This window comes from Mugil cephalus, chromosome 22, assembly GCF_022458985.1.
Source record: "Mugil cephalus isolate CIBA_MC_2020 chromosome 22, CIBA_Mcephalus_1.1, whole genome shotgun sequence".
Taxonomy (NCBI): Eukaryota; Metazoa; Chordata; class Actinopteri; order Mugiliformes; family Mugilidae; genus Mugil; species Mugil cephalus.
The window spans coordinates 7,588,243-7,611,679 of NC_061791.1; the positions used below are offsets into that span (position 1 = coordinate 7,588,243).

The window sequence follows — 23,437 nt, forward strand, 5'->3', positions numbered from 1 at the left end:
ATACCTTAACAAACTGCTATGGGAGCTTCATAAAAACACGTCTGATGTCTGAAGGTCAGAGACATGCTGAGACTGTCTGGTGTGATGGGATGAGTTCCAGATCTTCTATGTGTTTGTTTTTCTGCCCCTCGACGTGTGGATCTGTAGACGTGTGCGAGTAGCAGAAGACATTTATAGCCCAGATGTTACCTGGATTTCTAAATACAGCATCGTCATCCATAGGGTTTCTGGAAGGAGGAGTTTAGAAGCTGCGTGGCGGCTATGGCCACATTGTTATTGTCTGACTTCTCTTAATAATTCCAAAATGGGAAAAGAGGTGGAGTGGCGGACCCACTATGGGTCTAAAAAATCATATAAAATCATATAATTACACAAAAAAGTAACTCTAGTGTTCGCATGAAAGAAGCTCCAACCAGCTTTTGCACCGAGCTCTAAACATGGTTATTTTAGCTGTACAGTGCGAGCCTTTCTCTCTGTGGATTTGGAGTCGGCCTCTAGTGGCCATTTGGGGACCTGCAGTTTCTGGCATTTCTGCCTCGGTGTATGTTTTCACCCCTGGAGGTTACAGCCTTTAATGCGTTTCTGCTGTAGGAAATAAAAGCTACCTGTGATTCATCCACTTTCCCCATTCCATAAAAACAAATTTATATGACAACAGATGTGTTCACAGCTGAGTCCAGTTTAGATCTGGGACATGAACCACGCGTCCTTTGTAACCCTCTTGGAGATATTTGTCTGTGGAGGGATTGCAGCTGCGAGCCTTAAGGGCTCTTGACCTTAGTTCTGACCAGTTCCGGTCTAAGCTGAAAGATTTGAAGATAGTCAGTCACAGACGTCATGTTAGGTTCAGATTAGAGCAGAGTCGCCCGGTGTGGCTGGACATCTGCTGTGCTCCCCGAGGCTCGGGGCTCCAAACCAGTGCAGGGCCCCAACTCGCAGAGAGGCCGACGCAGGGGTTTAAGAAACAGGAGATTGGATGGATGCTGGACAATGGTCGAGTGGACAGGCTTATAATGCAATTACTCTGCTTCCTTATTGAATCACTCCATCAGCTACATTTTTGGCCATCCTGCTGGAGTCAGTTGACAATGCAGATGAGAGAAGGAAAGGTCAAACTCAAGTCTCGTACTGTGGTTTTCCCCGACACACTGCCGTGGCGCTGAAGTATTTTGTCTGAGAACAACAACTTTTTAAAGTGACCCACAGAAATAAAAGTTACGAAGGAGAGTTCACACAATAATGAAACCATCCACATCCCTCAACAAATATCAAGTGCAACTTCAAAGCCACTAATTTTCTTTACTCAACCCAAGGTCAAAGTGTCTGGCGTAACATTAGAGCTCTGCTGACTGCCTGATGTATCCGTCTGGAGTCGGAGTGGTCCGCGTCAGGAAAAGTTGTGGTCAGTCAAGACTGAGCTTATTTATGAGTTTAACCTCAGCTTTTATGTAGATATTTCAACCCCAAGGCTAGCGGCTGTGTCTCTTTGCAAGAGCACTCTCAGAGATGAGAACACAGAAGACTCGGATCTGAATCTCAACCTGAAGCCTCTCATGAACGCGCTAAATGATGACTCGCTCCGAGCTAAGTGGACTGAACCGCCGTACTTTCAGTTCTGATGGATGTTTGGAGGAAAAGGGTTTAATTGAATGTAAAGAGGAAAGTGCCAAAGAAAATGTGAAATAAGCCATCTAGGCCTCGTATTCGCTCATTCATTTAGCGCGATTGCGGAGATGGGGGGGGGGGGGGGGGCGGCTAATGAAGCAAACCTAATATGCCCGCTCCTCTCATTTCTCGACGCATGGCGAGTCCATCGGCAATGTGGAAGCAATCAGTAGCGAGGCATGAAACAGAGGAGGTGGTGTTGGGGGGTGGATTCGAGGCTCATGCACACAGGAGCAGTGTCTCTCGCAGGTCCTCACACACACCTTGCAGATAATTCTTTAAAGGTTGTGCTGAAGCCGCGATACTGTTCTTTATTAGCATCCGTTTCCTGCAGATAAGGAGCAGAGAGGGATGTCTCAAAATGCCTTGCAGTTTTTGTTCTATATGAGCCCGTTACAAGTGGAGGAAGTATCTAGATTTTAAGTAAAAGTAGCAATAGTGTTAAAATAGTATTGCATTCAAACCCTTACTTAAGTAATCAAAAGGTAGGTTCCTCTATGATGCTGCAGCTAGTAATTAATCTATAATAATATATAAGAATGTATTAGCTGATGTTTATTTTATATGATTAATTAGAATCTACAAAGTAACAAGTTGCTAAATATATCAGATAAATACACTGGGGTAAAAGGTATATGCTTCCCAAAAGGTTTCTAAGTATAAAGTTGCAAAAAATTTAAGTATAGTACAATATAAGTATCGTTTATACATGACTGGTGATTTTTGTATGAGTTTAGTGTTAATGGTGAGTTATCAGCGTTCCACTTACAGAAGTTAGAAACCTTGGTGTGTTCAATAATTACATTTTTTAAAGAATTCTCGATATAATTGCTATAATGTCAAACTAAGTTTAGACTATTTAAGCTACGCAAATTGTAAATCGAACTGATAACTTGAGCCAACTCATGAGTTTTTGACTAGAATTATTTACAGTGATGAAATTTACAAGACCACACCAGGCAGAAAGTTATAAAAATATTCATTTAATTGTTTAATGTAAATGTAGAAACAATACACAGTTGGCCACGATGGTGTTTCGCACTGTTTTGGTTTTAGCAGGCTATTGTTTTTAGCCGTTGTTAGCGCAACATGTGCTTGTAGTCCCATATAACACTGAAACAGCATTTTCTGTCTGTACGACCGATTTAATGCAACAGAAACTACTCATAAGTGCTAATAAAAGGAATATTACAGGAGCTTCTAACTGCTGTTTACACACGGGGCGGCCATCTTGGAAACTCAGCTCGGGGTTAGTGAGGTTTCTACAACTTTCTGAGTAGAAAATCTGACTTTGGGGGGCGTTTCAGGTGATATTCTAACTTTGAACTCGGAAATAGAGTACAAATGGAACGCACCATTATTTTATATTAGTACTTAATTGTTTCCATAAAATCTTATGTCAGTTCCATCAATGCAAAAGTGAATTCAATGAATTTCCCAATAATTCCTGGTTCGTGTGATCACAGATTTCATTTTCTTTTTAGGGGCAGAAGGCCGAAGCAGAGAAATACTATCTGCGAGCAGTTCAACTGGACCCGATGAAAGGAAACTGCTACATGCACTACGGTAAGAAACGGCGCCGTCTCATTTCTAGAGAATGTGAACCCTTTGTAGCTAAATTGACACTCTGAACTTAAAAATGTGAACATCTGCAAAAGTACCTCTCTCTTGCTGACAGAGCTATGTAAATCTAGTTTGAAGTACCTTTTCTGCCAACACAAAAAAAAAAAAAACCACATGGCTGCATATTTCTGTTACTGTAATGATCAGGCGTTGCTGCAGTAAGCTGTGGCATTCTTTACACTCTTTAATTCCAACCCTCAGACGCGGAGTCATTAAATGTACCTCATTATAAAACGGCCTAAATCAAAGCTTATTACCCACGTACTGCAACCTGAAAGAATGTTGGATAGAGGTAATTATCCCGAAATGTCACATCCCTTTTATAATGGATAGAAAGAAATACTGGTGTATAATGGAAATGCTTTATCGTCATTATTTAATGTACTGCTTTCGAACTCCGTGAACTAGTTGAGGTGTAGCAGATGGCGCGAACGAACGCGCGCACACAAACAGACGTGCACGCTGCGTTTATCAGAGGAGAGGAGACGGGATCAGAATGCACTGTTTACTATTCGTAACGGAGAAACGAAACACAATGTTCATGCAGCATTTCATATCAGTTTGGAGGCTCCTCGCTGCTCCGTGTTACTATCGCCGGGACATTCGTAGGAAATTAAATCCACGCCGTAAAGCTGAACGCGCCATTGTGTCTTCCTTATCGCCTTCCGCTCCCGCTGATGCTTTCTCTGCTCCGATATCTCAGGTTTTGGGTTTAGTTTGGTCGGCGGCGAGGGCTCCGTTGCTGTCTTTGGACCGAGCCGCTTCCTCTACTGTAGCCCTACACTATTTTTTCCGTGTTCTTTATTCAATGTTATCTTGTAGTGTCTTGTTAGAGATGTTTACTTGGGCCTTCCCTTATCTCAAATCTGGTTGTGTTAGCTATCCTGGGGTGATTGGAAGAGCTCCAGGTGTGTAAGGCGGAGCGATGATATCTGTCCACATTAAAACACCACGGACGCACACGAAGACGCAGATGTAGGAGAGTAGGTGTGTGAAAAGAGAGGGTCAACCAGAGGGTCAAAGCTGAGACAAGGTCCTCTTTCCTGCCATTGTTCACAGTCACACTACAGTCCTTTAAAGGGGTCTGCTTTGGTGTCTAGAAGCTGCATGCAGACGGTTTCTGCAAACACAGCCTTCCCACATTCTCTCCTTCCTGCATTCGGCAACATCTGTGGCCAGACACGGCGGGCAATTTACAGCCCCTGAAGCAGGCGCTCGTGGGTGCCGCACCAGGTGGCCGGACTCCCACAGGAAAAAGCTTGAAATGCAGGAAAAACGTTTTCACCGACTCACTTGTCTCCTGCTTTGTCTGCCTGCTTTCTCTGTGGAAACTCGTCTCTTTTACAGCCTCCATTCATCTTCATTTCTTTCTTCACTGTTGTCCGTGGTTTGCCAACTGCTGCTCCTCTACAGGCTTTCTTTCCACTCTGTAACACCAGCTTATAAATTTAAGTCTAATAGGGAATAAACTGCATTTAAGCACAGTCGGTCTTGTATGTATTGATAATGTCAGTGTAGTAACGTGCTCACAATGTCATCAATGCTGATTTTCAGTTCTAAGCGTAGTTCAGCAATTAGCATGCTAACAAATTTGCTAATTACTTTTTAACCATTTAAGACCTAAATGTCCTCCCACGGATAAGAAAAAACTTATATTTGAATTACCGTAACTCACTGATGGAAATAACTCAAGGTGTGGCTGAACGCTAGGAAGCTTTCGGGGAAAAAAAAGCTGCCATTACGGTAATGATGATGCACCACTGCTATCGGCTGTAGGTTGGGGAGCGACGCAAGACCAGACAGCCCCAGGAGTTGTTTGGAGGATTGGAAGTTAGGTATACCCTTGAAATGTCACAAAGGTCTTCCAGACAACTTCCCCACGTTCAGCCACGCTTTGAATTTTGTATGTGAATTACGGTAATTCAAAAACCGTCACTGCTTTAACAGATCGCCAGCGATTCGCTCTGTTTTAAAGGGTTAACAATCATTTTCTTTGCTTTAAATGGGCGTTCAGAGAACTTAAATGGACGTACCAAATTACATGGCAATCTAGCCGATGGTTAGAAACATATTTCATCTAAAACCACAGATTTAATGATGGTGGCACAGGATGTAAAACCAAAGCTGCGAGCATTCATCATCTAGACCAGTGGTTCTCAACTCGAGGGCCTGTTTTCATTGGGTCACAGGCCTTTCCCTATGCAAATACATTAAAAATAAGAAAAAAAAAATTGTGTCATCGAGTCACACTCTTTAACAGCAGGTGGCGGTAGGATAAAAACTGAAGAAAGTGAATGTTTTCCATAGTGCAGTGATGGTTGTCACAGATTCAGTGAGTGTGGATTCTCAGCTAAAGCTACAGAATGTGAGTTTTACTTTTTATATATATATATATATATATATATATATATTTCACAGTAGTGCCACCTTCTTATTTCATGTATTTTGCATGAAAACACCAAATAGCTGCTTTTTATATTGGAATTGTGCACGAAAGTTCTGTTGAGTCTGTTAAAAAAGACTGACGTTAATTGAGCATGAAAGGGAATAGTTTCCTCTCTACTTTGCTTTATCATTACATTTGTTTTTTTGTGTTTCATATTGTGATATTATATTCTACTATTTCAGATTGCAACTGCACAATCTTTTCACTCAATAAATTTGAGAGGTTGAAAGTTTTTGAGTCATTAGGGGGTGATTATGGTTCCCAGTGCCAGACCACATGAGAAGAATCGCTGATGTAGGACGTCTAAAACTCTATAATGGAAATTAATAAAATTCAATATCTGTAAATGTCAACCAGTCCAGCAATCGTTGAGACATTTCAGTCTGGACCAAAGTCGCGGAGTCGTGGAAACCAACCCTGGAAATAAACGTCTCTTGTCTTGCCTTTCTCTGCAGGTCAGTTTCTGTTGGAGCAGTCTCGTCTTGGCGAGGCGGCGGAGATGGCAGAGCGAGCTGCAGAGCTGGACAACTCCGAGTTTGATGTGGTCTTCAGCGCTGCTCACATGCTCAGGTTGGTTGGGCTGCTGACGTACGACTGCACCGCTTCCAAGTGGGGTTTCCCTTCTTCCCTTACTAATAGTCCAAGCAGTGTTTGTGTTTTGGAAAGTTTGCTGCTTCAACATTTGCGGGTTCTCCTCCCTACCACTCCTATTTAATGGCCATCTTTGAAATATAAATTATACAAATGTTATAGGATGGTAAATGTCCTTTCAGTGGAAAAGCTGCTATAAAAGAGTGTATTAAGTATTACATATATAAAGAACGGTACAGTTCAAGTCCATCATGGTGAAGTTTAAGTCCAGTGCTTGTAAAGAAGCCATTGGAGCATTTTCCTTCATATTCTGGCAAGTACGTGTGCATGGACAGCTCATAAATCTTAAAAAAGTGTCAAAAGGGACTGCAAATGTCCTCTGGTCCCAGCAGCTGAAGGGAATATTGATATGATGTCCCTTAATTCTTTTTTTTTTTTTTTTTGCTCTACATATCTGGGAAAGTCATTACAGCTCTCTTAGCGTTTCTCTTGATGCAGCACCACAGAGGATTTGTAAAAAGTTAAAAGTCTCAGGTCTTGGCTGAGACTTCGGTAACGTAAGAATAAATCTAAATGACTGATCGTTCCGCCGCGTTCTGGTCTGAGGGGCTGTTCTCAGCGGAGACTCTTTGGGACTAAAATCGAAACAGATTAGGGTTTATTAATGTGACGCACACTTATTTAAAGTTGCTCTGCTGATAAGAAAAATGAGGCAGAAATATTGGCTGGGTTTACAGTATGTGCCGCTATTGACCGACTGTAAACAGGGTGATGATAACAACCTAACAACCCAATGCGATAATATGAAGACTATCTTTTAACTGATTTTACATTACAGTACATGACAAATTAAGTCAAGTAGAGCATTCTCAATTCTCAGGCATCAGTGTCACGTTTTACTTAATTTTGGTGCCACACATGAAGAAGTACCAACAGGGGGGTGATAATTTACTCAATGTCAAACACTCAGTTGTAACAGAACATTTCCTAAACAGACTGGGTTTAGGGTGGGGGTTAGCATTAACCAAGAGTTTTTTGTTTTTTTTGCCAATCTACTAAAGAAGATGAAAAGAAAAAACAAGTGTAAAAAAGGTCCTACACTGGATTTAAACCCCGGTCTCTAGGGCAGTGGTTCCCAACCAAGGGTCTGCAGCCTCCTAGGGGGGCTCCAGAAGGCTCAGATGGAGCATGTTTGTGTTTTTCAGGCCAAGGACCCCCAAACTGATTGATTAAGTAGGGACCCCTATCATTTGTCTTCAATAATGCACTGCACTGTTCTTCTTCTTCTGCCTCTGGGATTTCACCTGGGGACTGAATAGACTCTCAGCCAATTGCAGGGAACCTGACAGAGTCAGCGTGTAATATGCAGCCTTGTGATTGGCTCTACAGTGATGGGGCGGGGCCTACGGTGTACAGGAAGCTTTAATTGACAGGTTTCGGCTAGTGTGGCAAACGTAGTGACAGCTCCTGTATCGCTGAATGAGTGAAGTTCTGACTGAAAGATAACATTTTCAGCCTCCATTTATTCCTTTACTAAAATATGTTGGATTCATGTTTGAGAAAATTAAAAAAAAAAAAAAAAATTATATATATATATATAAATAAAATATCTAATCATCCAAAGACTTTACATTACTACACTAAAACAGTGTCCTAATATGGACTTCTGTGTTCCTCCTCACTGAAACCTTCTATTTTCCTTAATGGACTAAGCATGTCTGCCGCACACTCACTGAAATCAGATTTTTCACTGTTGAGGATTAGCATATTCCTTTTAAAGAAATTTAAAAAAACAACACCATTACTTCTCCCCTGATACCTTCCTTTAAACCAGACTTCCTGAATCTTTATCTGTCGCTGAACAACTCATAGGACTTGACCAAACTAAACAGAGACGGAGGAAGGAGCCTAAAGATGATGACTGCGATATCACTTATAAAATAAACTAGCGTGAACCCGGTATTTTCAAAGACATGTTTTACTTGAATAACAGGCTTATAAATATGAATTACCATGTCAGGAAGGAATGGCCTCTTTTGACTTTATTAACTTTGGCACAGCAAAGTCCGGTTCATGAACTCCTGGAATAAAATCGTATGTATGGAATAGATTAACTGCTACTACATAATGTACCCAGCTGTAACAAGGAGGACTGGCAGGTGTTTTATGTACACTGTCCTCAGAACTTGCATTCGCTTCCTTCGTGCTAGAATAACAACTAAGCCATAACGTACAGTAAGCCAGTCGCCTCGAAGCACGTCCCTAACAAGGTGAGTTAATGTCCTGGCAGAAAATGCGTTATCCCAGTCATTACACGCCCAATTACTCATCCTGGAACGCTCCTTACTCGTGATTTTAATGAAAGCATAAATATTTTACGACCTTTATTCAGCAGTCTCACAATAAATTATGCAACATTTTTATCTGCAGGAACAAAGAGGAGTAACGTACTTTTGGCAATAACTTGTTGAATACAAAATAAAACGTTTGGCAGTCAATAAATTGAGAGTGTGTTCGTTATCCTATCAGTACGTAGTTAGTTAAGTGGTTTTGACATGATTAACGGAGGAAGAAAGTTTCTGCGTCACAAACGTATCTTTAAATAACCTCAAAGTTATTATTTAGCAGGGTTAACACGTCTTATTTCAAGTGAAGCCATCAGAGACCCCTCTTTCTGACTAATATGGTTAATGACTGGTTGGCTATAATGACAGTAATTTATATGCTAAGCGGGTTTAACGATGAATGAAGGCTATCATTAGCTGTAATTTGCATTACTGCAGCAATATTAATATAAATTGCGTTATTGTGTTTTTTACTCTGTTCTTCTCCCTTTTCAGGCAGGCCAATCTAAATGAGGCAGCAGAAAGGCAGTACGAGCGTGCGGCCAGCCTCAGACCAGATGTAAGTACCCGGGCCGGTCGGCCTGTTAGCACTTAACATGGAAATGCGCACGCACGCTCCGCACTGTAAATCCGATTTACAGCATACTATGTGTTACCCATCATTCTGACATTATGCTATAGCGCTGTTGTTCCTGGCAAACAGGGATACAGCTGCGTGTAAAATGGAAACTTCTCTGTTCGTGGCCGTGAACCGGTGCCCCGATGTGCTTATGCAAACACACACAAAAAAAAAAAAAAACCCCGAAGAGAAATGAGTTGCCTGACAGTGAAGTCACACACTCGGCTTCAGAGTGGTCATCACACTGCAGTTGAACAGGCAGAGCCTTGTGGGATATCACGTCTCTCGATGTCAGCACAGGCGGTTGAGGAAGTTAGGCGCTATTACATCCTGTTTTTGCCTCGGTGTACATCAGTCACTTCAAAGGGTAAAAGGGTGCGTGGACCAGTCAAAGAGAGAGGTAATTTAAAGTCATACAAACCCTGGCATTTTTCTTTTTTTGGACAGCGCCTAGAAGCAGCTTCCTGCAGCCATTTGTTATGTTAGTCTCCTTAAGGTCTTCTCTGTAAGTTATGTTCGGTCATGAGGCGGAGGTTAGAGCTTCGTCTTCACGTCTCCATTGCATTAACCGCTGTTATTTTGCTGCACTCTTTGCAGCAGTGTTGCCCAAGCAACCACAACCATGTCAAATAAACACAAAAGCCACCATGTAAAGCATCCCACCATGTCCCAAAGGTGCTATTTTGAACTGAAATGAAAACTAGTTGTTTCAGTCATTTAACTTTTAGCTACTCTTTTGCTTTAGCTTGATAAATTCTTTTAAATTTTCAGTAAGCTAATTTTAGCTGTGCCAGTCGTATGACACAGCGAAATCATCTTTTTAGCTTTTAGCAACTATTCGTGCCTTGTTGTTTAATTTGAGCTCTTTTTAGCTTTAACCTTTTTAGCTATTAGCTATTTTTTGGTTTAAACAAATTAGTTAAAACGAAAAATAGAGCATTGCTCACGTCTGTTTCAATTATTTATGCATTAGGCTTATTTCAGTATTATTTTAGCTGCTAACGTCAGCATTTTTACAGCTATTGTGAACTCAACTCAACTTTAGCTAAAAAAATGAAAAGCTTAAATAGCTAAATGTAGCTTTTCAGACATTCAATATCTGTTTCACTATCACTCTTCCTATTCTTTTCAATTTTTAGTTTAAACTAATTTATCTATTCCCAGCTATCTAATTTTATCTGTCTCAGCCATATAATCTATAACATTTACACATCAGTCATTTATCTATCACATTTATGGCAGTATATGTCTTTAGATATATTTATACTTTTAACTGATTATTTAAACCATTTCTTCGTTTCCACTTTCTTTTTAGCTTTTAGCAGCTACTATAGCCTTGTTGTTTTATTCTAGCTCTTTTTAGCTTTAACTTTTTGTCTTTTGCTAGTTTTTGGCTTTAACAAAGTAGTTCAAACAAGAAATACAGTAATAGATAAAAGTATTAATGGCTAAAAAAGTGACATTAAGAGCTAGCTGCTGTGTGCCAGTTACACTCACGAGTCTGTTCCAATTATTTATGCATTTTTCTTATTTCAGTATAATTTTTAGTGCCAATGTCAATTTTTTTTAGCTATCTAAGCTTTTCATTTTTAGACATCCATTATCTGTTTCAGTATTTCTGCTAGATAACTACTTACTAATATATATATATATATACACATATATATATATATATACGTGTGTGTACTCTCAACAATGTGTAGTTTACTGCAAAACTATCCCATTGAGAACCAATGTAAGCCTTATAGCATCTGCAGCCTTGAAAACGAAGACTTCCTCTTCACATCCTATTTAAGCCTCAAAAGCTCAGTAAAACCACAGACGAGAAGAACTCTGGTTGTCCATTTTAATCCGGAGAGCCGTGTTTATATTGTGTCCTGTAAATACACGAGTAACCTCGAAGTCACAGTCATTGTAATTCACGGCGCGGCGGCCCTCATGTGCTCTTTTCAGACATGCTAAGGGGCTCTTCTCTTGTCGTTTGTCGGGAGTAACGCGGCTCTCGTCTTTGACATTTTCCCCCTGCGCACGTCTGCCTGGTGAATGGCAGTTCTCTCAAATATCAGCTTAATCCAACAGCTTTGAGGTCATGAAAGATTCAGTAGCGGCTCTGCGTGCTGAGAAATGCAATGAATGCACGCCTCGGGAGGAAGGTGTGAGGGGGGTTTTTCATTTTACACGCTGGAAATGCCTCATTTGCCGACTCCAACGGGCAATTGTCTCAGAGTACCTTCAGGTACCTATTGTTTAGTGCAAATAACGATAATTTAGAAGTAAAGGGATGCAGCAAAAATCATAAAATCTTATGTGAGTGCTCCCTGGAATGTGAGATATAAGATGTACTGTAGAATATGTGGGTTGTGGGGATGTATGTTTTCACTCTGATCTAGTAGTGGAATTAATTGTCGAGAGCTTTCTAAACAGAATTTCTGGTTGTCTTTTTATATACAAGAGCTTCATTCCTTGTGTCACCTAATCAGTTCTGGTGTGATTTATCCCAGACAGTGTACTGCATATTGCCCTGTTGTTTAGAAAGATAAAGGGAGCCCCATTCATCTGTCTTAGTACATCTCATCTCTCTACATGTATGGGATGAAAACCAGAGCAGGGCTTTGAGGAGCTTTCAAATACAGCTCGTGTGTAGCCGCGTGTGGGAAAACGAGAAAGAGGCGGCGACGCGGCGCTGCAACGGCTCCCGCTGTAAAACCGCGCTCAATTAATTAATTTCCCACCATCTTCCAGGCCACTGTTTGAAATGTTCCAGCTCTTTAACATCATTTGTTACGCGAGGTGAGAAAAAACAAGCTCTCGCAATCAGTCGTCCCGGGGAGCGGAATGTAAACGTGCGCAGTATCAGTGCTGAGAAGATACAAACAGTTGTGTTCAGGGGGAGACGGAGAGAAAGTCTGTGAACTAGTTGCCAAGTTGCTAACCATATGTCACGCAGAGAGGGCTGGGACCGAGGCCAGGTCCGTGGGATGAGGTGCAGATGAGTTTTGGGATGAGGTTCGGGCGTGTTTGTCGGATACATCTCGCCGAGGGTCGCGTCTATGACTTGGATTTTATTTCTTAACCTCCCACAACTGGTGCTGCTTACTCAGATACACAGATGGTTTCAATTTGCGGCTTTAAGAGGTGGATTTTTATTAAATCAGACTCCAGAAGCGCACCTCTAAATGGGGTTGTTCGTCCGTCTTATAAAAAGAAAAAAGAAAAAAACTCGCCACACACACACACACACTGTGTAGCTACCTTTTTTGTTCAACGTAGCCCCTTTTATCTTCGGCGGGATTAAGGCTCATTTAATACATATTTGATTTTCTTAGCCTCGGGCACATTTCAGTGCAGCCTTAATCCACCTTCCACAAAAATCCTGGCAAGCTTCCTAAAAGGTGCGTCTCGCGCGAATGACCGTGTCAGATGCAGAAGTGAGAAGTGCGGGTTTAAATTAAGCAGATCCTCTTAAATCCCGTAACTCAGCGGCGTCACACCTCACATCTAACACCCTCCCCGTCCTCTGTTTCTTTTCCCAGTACCCGGCCGCTCTGATGAACCTCGGCGCCATCCTCCACCTGAACGGGAAACTCCCCGAGGCGGAGGCCAACTACCTGCGGGCCCTCGAGCTCAAACCCGACGACGCCATCACCCAGTCCAACCTGCGCAAGCTGTGGAACATCATGGAGAGGCAGGGACTCAGGACTAAGGACGGGCTCGGGGCGCAAAAAAGCAAACTCGTGAGCTGAGGGAGACGACGACGCGGCGTCCTCCGGAGGACGAAGCCCCGAGGCTGGAGTCTCAATCGAGAGCGAGACGATGAAGACAATTCTGTTCTCGCTTTGTTCAGCCCGTGACGCTTGTTCAAGGCTTGGCACGTTCGGGACTCACCAGCAGTGTCGCGGTGCAAACTACTAAAACCTTTATATAAGATTTTATAATACTCACTTGTTAAGTGATACAAGGAAGTCAAAAGTCCAAAACAAAGGCTCAAATATGAGCTGATTATTACTTCACGATAATTTAAACGTTGTTTTAGAGCACTTAATTTGAACGGAAAATGTAGCAAATTGAAATAATCACTTCTGCAGAATGGGAATTTGAAGCGCAACCCTGCGATCGCGTCAGGTTTTCGTCTCACGCCGGAGGAAGCCCACGATTTTACTCGTCTGTTTACATGTAAAAAAGAAACTTTTATAAAGCCTTTTGTGGCTCCGGAGGGAGGGAGTGATGTCACGTGAGTTCGCGCCTTTTGGGCCCGAAGATAAATTCAACACGGAAACAGTTCTGAGGGTTTCAGCTTAGGCTTGAGGCTTAGGTAACTGGAACCAGCGCCAGAGATTTGATATCGGTCCAAATTGACGCTGGTTAAGTCGGATTATGGACGGTGTAAACGCCAGGTTTTGACAAGGGAGAAAGACTTCTTTTGCTAAACTGTCCGCCATGAGTCGGGTACAGCACTAAATAAGGTGGTGTACTCATGAAAGCCATGTTAGAGTGGTCTCTAGCCCGGAAGCAAGCCACTGCTTTGGTGGACTTACTTCAGGCAAAATAGGAAAAGACGTCGAGAGACATCATTATTATGATCCCGTTGAGCCCGTATGTCACATGCCATTAAACTCCGTGTTTTTTATCAGCTTAAAGCAACGGTTCTCAAACTGGAGTCCCCCAACCCGTAGAGGTCCCTGAGCCATAGGTTGGGGGTCCGCAAAATAATTTGTAATCAATTCTTAATTACACGTGGGAACCGCTCTGCCAATAAAACAAACATATTAAACCAGTTACCCCCTCCTACATTAGCTCTAGGTCAATAAAAAGTCTGATATGTATCTGTTGCTTTATTCATCAGGTATTTTCCGCACAGCTCCCGCAGGTTAGTGTTGAGTTTGAGAAGTTTAAAACAAATAATTCCTAAATGCATCTGGACTCACAAATGGTACTTAACATATGTTTAATTGGTGTGAGGATTACGAGGGCGTGTTCAAAGGTTTTCTCCCCTTGTAAGGGTTCCCTGGCTCCGATACGTTTGAGAACCAGTGGCTTACAGGATCATTTTCCAAGTCAAGAAAGTCCACAGTTTTACGTATTTTAACAGGTTTATTTGGTTGTTTTTTTGAACCACAAACGGGATCAAAAATCCTTGATGAATGGCTCTCAGGGTGGTCTCTAGCCTCAACGGTCAACACTCACTGCACAATAAATGTATATAGCATTAAAAGCATACACACATTCTGATAGCGCCCTCTAATACAGCGCTGTGTAGTACGTTGCTCCAAGTAAACAAGAGGTTTAGGCACATATTAGACCTTTCCAGTGGGAAATTTGGGGAAAAAATATATAAAATCAAGGATCTCATTAGAATCGAATTAAAGTTTAAAGATGTTTGACGTAAAGAGAGTTTAATTTTGTGTGGGAGCCGGTCAGTGAACCACCATTTTATGTATTTTTACAATCTTATACTGCAAAAAATTTCCCATCATACAGTGAATTATTACTTAAATTGCCAAACATATGGGCTACTCATGGCCTCATTCAAACAGGAGCAAACCCCCCTCCCTTGTCCACCAGTAGTGGGCGGGACTTCATCTTTGAATCACTGAAGATTGTTCGGTGCATCTTAAATGCTCGTGAATGTAAAAATGAAAACTGAAAAAGAGAAAGAAAAAAAAAAACTTGTCAGCGGTGCCAAAGCTTGTACCGAGTCTCAACACCTCTCGTGCCAGGCAAGAACTCTTAACCACGCGTGTGTCGTCGTGTTCCTTGTGTCAAATGAAGATGTTTTCATTTCTCGTGGTCAAATTTAATTTATTAATTATGTGTCGTTTTATGTGAAAAGAAAAAAAAAATGTCAACATCACTGTCATATCAAGCCCGCCCGCTCTCGTTCCTTTCAGATGCTTCGCTACAGTAAGCAACACGACATTTGAGATGCTTTTATACTGTATATGTGGTCTTCGTTCCTCTCTGCTCAGGGACATCAGGACGTGATTCCTGTCACAGAATGGGTTTGTGACACAGAGAGAGCTTTCTTAAAACGTTTCTTTTCTTTTTTCTTTTTTTTTTTTAAATGATTGTGACAGTTGGTTAAATTATAGAGCTGACATGTACATGTAGCTGAAACTGTGTTGTGTTTTGTAAAAGAAAAGTGAAACTTTTTCCATAATAAAAAGATGATTTTTTTCGCGGTCAGCTGAGTGATTTTGTGTCCACGGAGCATCTGGGAAGTATTCAGTTTGCAGCACAGACAGAACTATGGAATAGAAATGCTGTGATATTTTCGCAAACAGAGGTTATTTTTGGGTATGAGTGGACCTGATGTGGGAGGGTGACCTGTCACTGAAAGCACCCAACCTCTAAATTACATCTAGTTATATACAAATCTACATTTGTCATTGTCCAAAAGACTAAAAGCATTTATTATTTTCTGTACCAGGATTTTTAGGAGGAGTTTTATCGTTTATGCTGCATTTTAACATAGAGGTCTATGAGGATTGACTTGCGAGAGTCCCCCTCTAGTGGCCGTTTGCGGAACTGCAATACTAGAGTTTTTTTTTTGCCCTGTGGGTTGCAACCTGGGTGTGACAGGTAACCCCTGAGCACGAGCCACCACGTGATTGGTTTCATCTCTCCATTTCCTGACTCAAAAGCACATTAGGAGTGACAGTCACACTAAAAAATAATCATAACAGACATGACTCACAGTTTCCCGTGCAGGTTGCATCTGTAAAGTTGTTCATGGAACGTGCTGAAGAGACTCGTTGTTTGCACACACTTTCATTCATTACTAAAACGTGAGGATCTTCCACAGCTGTTGCGAATCAGCATTAAGCATCAGTGCATCTGCAAAAACTTCCCAAAGAGACGACAAAGAGAAAAGCAATTTACAGTTAAATGAAATATCAAATCCTGCACCAAAGCTCAGGAGGCGTCAAAGACAAAACATCCTTTTTTTTTTTTTGCAGATCTGCAGGAGACCTGCACAATTAACACATGCACAAGCAGCAAAATTATGTGCTGCAGAGACCTGGTGACAGATGTGGACGTACTGTATGTGACAGGGAGCTGAGTCGTTACTAAGAACGGAGCAAATATTAAACCTGTTCTGTGAAATTAGGGTTTTCTCCATTAAAGAGCAGCCAGGACCCCGAATAGAAGCACCTCGTACTAGTTTGCACAATTTACTCCATGTCATAAAGATTCTAAAGCATGTGTAAAGTGTTTGAGTCGTGAAATGTTAAATAATTTGCAAAAAATTCTCTCCAGTCTCACTACCTAGTTCCATTAGAGAAGGATGAGAACATTCACTGAGCCTCAGTTTCTCTCTCACACACCAACCCACTAATTGAAGTTGTTCTTTCCAAAAAAAAAAAAAAAGAAACTCCACACGTTGATATCGTCTGATGGGGCTGACATCAAAGAGCCCAGACTCCGAGCGCGCACCAAGCTGTAAATATTTAACCAGACATCAAGCTCGACTCACTCACCAAGTGGCAAGGACCCGCAGCCCCAGTTCCGCACATCTGAAAGCGCGCACTGTGTATCTGCGCGGACATATTTTGTTAGGTGAGGGTGACGACGACGACAAGGACGCGGGATGGAGAACGTGTTTATTATGCGCAGAGAGGAGTTTAGTTTGAGGCACCATCTGCTACGCCCGGTCCATCCATCCATCTCACCCGCAGCACCAATTAAATCCATCTCAGTGAGAGACGATGGTCTGGCTCAGGAAAGCAGTTGCATCCAATCAGCGTGCAGCCACACACACCGTGGACCCCGCTGCAGAGGACTGAACATAATGCGTTTTAAATGAAATAAAGGGATGCACGCGCAGCTGAGTCATTTGCAACGGAATGTAAAATGTAATGTAATAATTAGCCATGTTTTTTTGTTTTTTTTTTCTTAGATAAGCCTTTATTGGACTTTATTGCTCACAAGTTGCCTGAACATGCTGAAGTGGACAAATACCAATTCAAGTTGGGATGATTTGCAAATCCATTTCCCGCCTATAATCAACTGAATATACCATAAATACAATATATTCAAACATTCAAATGTCTATTGTAAAATTCACCATTTTCATACACACAAGTAGACATCGAAAAAGTATCAATGTCAGTATCAGTATTGGGATTTTAGGCTTTATATGACTTGGTATCGCACATCCCTAGTATGTAAATAGCACATTTGAAATGAACTCTAGACCTTTTATCTGCTCCTTCTAAATGGGATAATAAGGGAATGACACACACCTGGCCATGGAACAGCTGAGCAGCCAATTGTTCCATTACTTTTGGTCCCTTAAAAAGTGGGAGGCACATATACAAACTGTTGTAATTCCTACACCGTTCACCTGATTTGGATGTAAATACCCTCAAATTAAAGCTGAAAGCCTGCAGTTAACGCACATCTTGTTTGTTACATTTCAAATCCATTGTGGTGGTGTATAGAGACAAAAAGATTAGAATTGTGTTGATGTCCCAATATTTATGGACCTGACTGTACCTTCCTACACTAATGGTGCCTTCACAGGTGTCCAAGTTACTTATAGCATGGACACTTACACGCCCTGTAACCAACACAGTTGCTGGCTTTTGAACTTTGCTCTGAAAACCATCTGGGTGATGGTCCTTTTCATCTTCGGCCTGGAGGACACAACGTCCATGATATGCAAAACAGAGAAGCAGAGAAGCCAGTGGCATTTCTGGGAGTTGTTGATGAATGGCTTTTTGGTTTGCATTGGTAGAGTTTTAACTTAAACTTATTGATGTAGTGAAGAAACTGTATCAGCTGACGATGGTTTTCTGAAGTGTTCCTGAGCCCAGGGACAAAGATCGTGGGTATTTAATGTCAGTATTCAGTCTTGCCGCTAAGGTGAAGAGATTTTTCCCAGATTTTCTGAATATTTTGATGATATTACGGACTGCACAAGATGAAATATCTATTTTTTTGCAATTCAGAAACTTTATTCTTCAATTATTTGCGCACACAGCTGTTCACATATCAACAACCCTCCCTTGTAAATGAGTGAGCCTTTCACAGAGGCTCCTTTTATAGCCGATCATGACACTCACCTGTTTCCAATTAACCTGCTCACCTGTGTAACGTCCCAATCAGGTGTTTTTTTCCCCCCAGTCTTTTGTTTCCCCTGTCTCAGCTTGTTTTTAACGTCTCACAGGCATCAAATTCCAAATCATGGCAACTGAACAACAAAGACTGTCAGTTTGACCATTAAATATCTTTGTAGCATATTCAGTGTAGGTTGAAAGGGATTTGCATGTCATTGGGATCGGGGTTTGTACGTCATAGGCGAGAAACAACAACGCATTTCCTCTTGGTGTTTCAGCACCACATCTGCTGCTGGCGTTCGTCAGCGACAGATTTAATTTAACCAAACAGACGGTCACAGAAACAGACACATCTTTAGTGTTTGAAGTGGTCTAATCTTCCTGCCTGGTATTTCTATTGCGTTGTTTGAAAATGTCTCTAAATTACTGCGGATGTGGCAAATGTGAATTTGTACATAACACAAATTTCTCCTCAGTTAAAAAAAAAGCCCAAAGCTGGAGAACAAATTATTTCCCCATGGTTAGTTTTCATCTGAATTCTTGAAATATGATCGCAATTTTAAGTGTATTGAAAGTAAAAAATAACTGAAAATCCTGTATAAATATATAAAGATTAAAAACTGAGCCCTCCGGGTTGAAATACTGTAACGTCTCACTGTTACAATAGACAACGCAGAGTTCAGTCCAGAGGTTCAGGCCCTTCCAAAGAGTCACAAGATAGACCTGAGGGTTATTTGCTGTAATATTTGCTTGTTTCTGTAAAATACTGTATAAAGGTTTATCTTCAAGCAGTTTGTTAAATCGAAACATCTGATGAGGTCAAATAGGAAAAGTAATATTTTTATTATTAACTGCTAACAATGGGGAACCACCGGTTAATCAATGGATTACCACGTAACAGTAACAATTCCCCCTTCTGCAAATAAGTGCACTGGAATATAAATAAAAAAATATCCATAAAAAAAAGTCGATACCTCAAAAAGGTATAGTTACTGTATATTTATAGTTACTATATATATATATATATATGCTCCTCTAAGGCTTATGAGCTAATGCTGAGCTGAGTAAAAACTAGTGTGTGTATAGAGCGGCCTCTGCTGGCGGTTTCCATGAACTGCGGTAACAAATAACTGAAACAAAGGTCAAACACAAGTGGCTTTTATCCAGTCATTAAAACTTTATTTAATTGTTGTTTAACTGAGATTCCATGACATGTTGTCAGAGAAGTTATCTACTTTGGGTGTGACTGTAAATCACCTGTTTTGATGCCATTCACTTATTGAGAAGTCTGCAGTAAACAATGTAGCTGCCTCATCATGGGAGTTAAGTTTCAATTTCCTGCAGAGGGTGCAAATAAGTTTCTTAAGTTTATCCAACAAGCTTCTTAAATAATAATTATATTACTATATATGTATTTTAAATTAAACAACTCTCTATGTTAAGGAAGTATTTGGAGAAACGTTATTTAAAAAAATATACAAAAGTTATTGATTTGGTTTAATTTACAATTAATATGTGCTCTTATTAATGCTGCCTGTTAGGATCCAAAAGTCTGTCATAAAAACGTTTGAGTGGACGCAGATGTTTTCAGTTACCTGGAAAACAGCAGGTCCATTAACACTGTAAGGTTGGCTTATAGCCTGCATATCTGTTAGAAATGTATCGAATTTAAAGCTGTATTTCTGTTTATAATATCAATAACTTACATTTCACCGAGGAACTTTCAAAAAATGACAAAGGTCGATAAAAATGCTTTAGAACGAAGTAAAAAAACGAATGAAATTCTGCTTCAAAATAAAAAATCTTCACAGATCTGAACCACATTTCTTCTTCAAAATCGTTAAATCCTTGAGACTCCCGACGTGTTTGCATGTGTGTCTTCAACTGTACTGAATCAAATATTCCGGATAAATCTGATTTGGATCAAAAATAACAAAAATCTTGGGATCCTGGTCGTCGTCCACGCAGCTGTCGTGAGAGTTTTCAAGACTTTTGTCGTCAGGTTTTTTGAAATGACGTTGTCCAATGATAGGTTTTCCGATTATCACCCGAGCCAAAAAAACCACTCTCGTGGTTCCAAAGTTGATACCTTGCAGTCCTCCTCCGGAAATCAGTAATGGATCTGTGCGACTGTATTTGTCTGCATACGATGCATGTCTGGCAAAATATATTCCTGCAGAAAGACAAAGTTACTCAAATCAGTTCTGGTGGTGAACAGTTTGACGCACATGATTAATGCATCATTTGACTCACCTTTTCCATACACGTTGCCATGTTTTCCAGCTAACCGTAAATCAAAGTTGTACTTGCAAATGCTGTCAACATTTTTGACATCAGTTCCATGAAACAGTCTTCTCTCTGGAATGTCTGTGACACCTTTAATCCGTGATAACTGTGCCTTTTTCCTTCGTTAGAAAAATGGAAAAATATTAAGAATCATGAAATTAAAAAAAAAAAGAGAGAGAGAAAGACAAACTTAAATACATTTTTACCTGCAATATATTTCCCACAGATCCAAATTCTGTATCCTTATGATTGATGCAATGGGTTTGTCCAACAGCCCGTCAGTCTTCACATAATTTGCCACAGTCTGGTACTCAGGGGTGGATTCACTCAACGGGATTAACTTTATATGAAAAATATTGGTTTAAGGTTTCATCTGACAAAAATGTGTAATAATATGCATAATTCAAACCTAAAAATTAATGTACATTTACATATCCTACTTAATTTGACTATCAACAACTGCAAAACTTTTGCTATGTGTATTTTCTATGCATCATTGACCCTTAAATTTGAAGTAAAAAGCTCCTTCATCAAAGTCAAAGAGCTAAAAATGAATAATGGCAGAAATTCCATCCTTTTTTCAGTGTAGCGTTGCTATGCTAACAGAATAGCTGTGTGCAGAATTATGTAAAATAATGAAAAGAATACGAGTTTACATGCGCCAACCAGGTTTTTTATTTTGGCATTTTATTAAAGTACTACTGTGCATCTATTGGTTTCAATAAGACAAAATAATCTACTGCAAAATGCAAACGCTTTTAAACCAGTTTCAAAGTTGCAACAACAACAAAAAAAATGCTAAATGAAAATTAGCTTCCCCAGTTTGTGGTTGATTTAGTAGTGTTGGGTAACATTTTAGCCTATTTTTTACGGCACGCTTTCTTTTATTTCGTATGTTCCCGCAAAATTCTCATTTAATTTCATTAGACATACATTAAAGTTTTTGAATTTCTCTTATCTTCAAGAAACAAACGCTTAGTTAGCTACTGAAATGCATGAGGAGTACAAAAAATGGGGCTATACGACAGCTAGCGTGCTAACGCTAATTACGTACCTCCTGCTGCGTTTATTCCATTTACTGTATATACAAGTTTTACTCGTTAGCAATGTTGTTAGCATGCTATGGGCAACAAGAATGAGCTACATGCTAATTCAACTGCTTGTTCTCAAACGACAGCTAGCGTGCTAACGCTAATTACGTACCTCCTGCTGCGTTTATTCCATTTACTGTATATACAAGTTTTACTCGTTAGCAATGTTGTTAGCATGCTATGTCTGATTCAAATAGGGCAGCAAGAAGGAGCTACATGCTAATTCAACTGCTTGTTCTCAAACGTATTTCGTATTATCAAGCATAGTTACTGAATGTGTATTTTTATTTACTGTGAGAGATTAAGTGACTACATTTATGATTCCATTAATTCCACGGATCCCATTCATGCCACCTAGATTGTTAATATTATTTCTACTATTATTAGTCTGATTTGCATCAAAACTGAAAGCTCTGATGTGCCTGTGTCTGTACAAACTGTGAATCTGTACAATAGCTCAGCTATTGAGGCAAGATCACAATTACAAATCAGTATAAATAGCCCCCCAATATTAATGTTATTCTACATTTGTTCAGTTAGCATTCGCGTGCTGGTAATGTTAGCATTAGGATGTCTTGTAGTGTACGTAGATATCATCTTGGGCTGGGTGCAATTTAAATATACTTACATTGGCTACTTGCCCACTTTAACTCAATCAATAATCGATGAGCAACATTTGCAGAGAAGTCCTCTCTTACTATTTACCTGATACGGACACGTTGGGTCGATCGTCTCCCAGAAAACAGGTGCGGCGCTGAAACAAGAGCAACTGTGGGAGGAGAGTAACAGGTTTCACTTTCATTTTCGAGGAAATCATACTGAAGATTGAAATTGTCCACAACTCGACGCTATGATTGTCGAAAGTAGACTGTGGAAGAGTCTATGCGAATTGTGAATTATTCAGCCCCATGTCACCTTCTTTCAATGCTCAAGTTCCGTTGGATAAGTCTTTGCCTCCCTGTCGTGATGTCAGTCAGCAACATAGCTGTAAAGGAAAACATTGATCAGTTCATTCAAACCACAAAGAGCTGAAGAAGAACACGAGAAGAATAACTGAGAACAGGTAAATGTTCACACATACCCGAAAAATCGATCTTTAAGCGGCAGCCAGAAGTAGATTTATTAAAAACTCCCCTCTTGTCCCTTAGATAATATCTGTCAATAACCTCACTGTCAATGGAGACATTGGGGTAATCCTGCAAAATGACATCAGGTCACACATGATCAGATCAGAACTTTATGCAATGAAATAGACTGTAATCTAGAGACATAACAAAACTTTCATTATTATTATTTACCTCAAACCGGTGCCACCTTCCACAATCTGCCAGATAATACCAACCCCAAGAGGTGTCTGATGTGTCCATAGGTTCCACGCCATCATTGTCTAACATTATATGGAAGTTCATTATATGGAAGTTACACAGAAAAACCTAAATGAATAAAACTATCCTTCCTCTGTCTGATCTGATCAGGCACCCATTCAAATTAACATGAGTTTCTGTTTCCTCAATCAAAACTCACTCATAGCCACGCCTCTTCAGGTAGAGGCTTGCCTCACTGAGCCACATGACGTTTATTGTGAGGAAATCCATTCTTGCCTCTGAACAAACTTTATGTAACTTTGTAAGTTTCTGTTTGTTGCAAGGGTAATAATAGTAATCCAAATCAATTTGTCACCCTGGTGGCTCAAAAACAAATCAGAGCAAAGC

The 23,437-nt window shown here is 40.5% G+C and overlaps 2 protein-coding genes across 3 annotated transcripts in view; one reads left to right on the forward strand and one right to left on the reverse strand.

The window, feature by feature from the left end:
- Positions 1-15,472, forward strand: part of tmtc2a (transmembrane O-mannosyltransferase targeting cadherins 2a) — a 62,179-nt gene extending 46,707 nt beyond the window's left edge. The window contains exons 9-12 of the mRNA XM_047575488.1: positions 3,150-3,231; positions 6,190-6,304; positions 9,166-9,229; positions 12,823-15,472. Of these exons, the coding sequence (XP_047431444.1) occupies positions 3,150-3,231; positions 6,190-6,304; positions 9,166-9,229; positions 12,823-13,032 (471 nt within the window). The 3' untranslated portion in view covers positions 13,033-15,472. The remainder of the gene's footprint in view (positions 1-3,149; positions 3,232-6,189; positions 6,305-9,165; positions 9,230-12,822) is intronic.
- Positions 15,473-19,503: 4,031 nt separating this feature from the next.
- LOC125000441 (protein mono-ADP-ribosyltransferase PARP11) lies at positions 19,504-23,205 on the reverse strand. 2 transcript variants are annotated; one of them, XR_007111326.1, is made up of 8 exons: positions 23,024-23,205; positions 22,807-22,921; positions 22,641-22,710; positions 22,431-22,494; positions 20,841-20,974; positions 20,602-20,753; positions 20,055-20,521; positions 19,504-19,686 (listed from the first exon to the last, which is right to left on the reverse strand). XR_007111326.1 is itself a non-coding variant. In XM_047575994.1 (7 exons), the coding sequence occupies exons 1-7, from the start codon at positions 23,132-23,134 to the stop codon at positions 20,229-20,231; spliced, it is 939 nt and encodes a 312-aa protein (XP_047431950.1). In that variant the 5' UTR covers positions 23,135-23,205; the 3' UTR covers positions 19,504-20,228. The 2 variants fall into 2 exon arrangements, 1 of the variants encoding a protein (XP_047431950.1); XM_047575994.1 differs by having other exon boundaries at positions 19,504-20,521.
- Between the last annotated feature and the right edge of the window lie 232 nt (positions 23,206-23,437).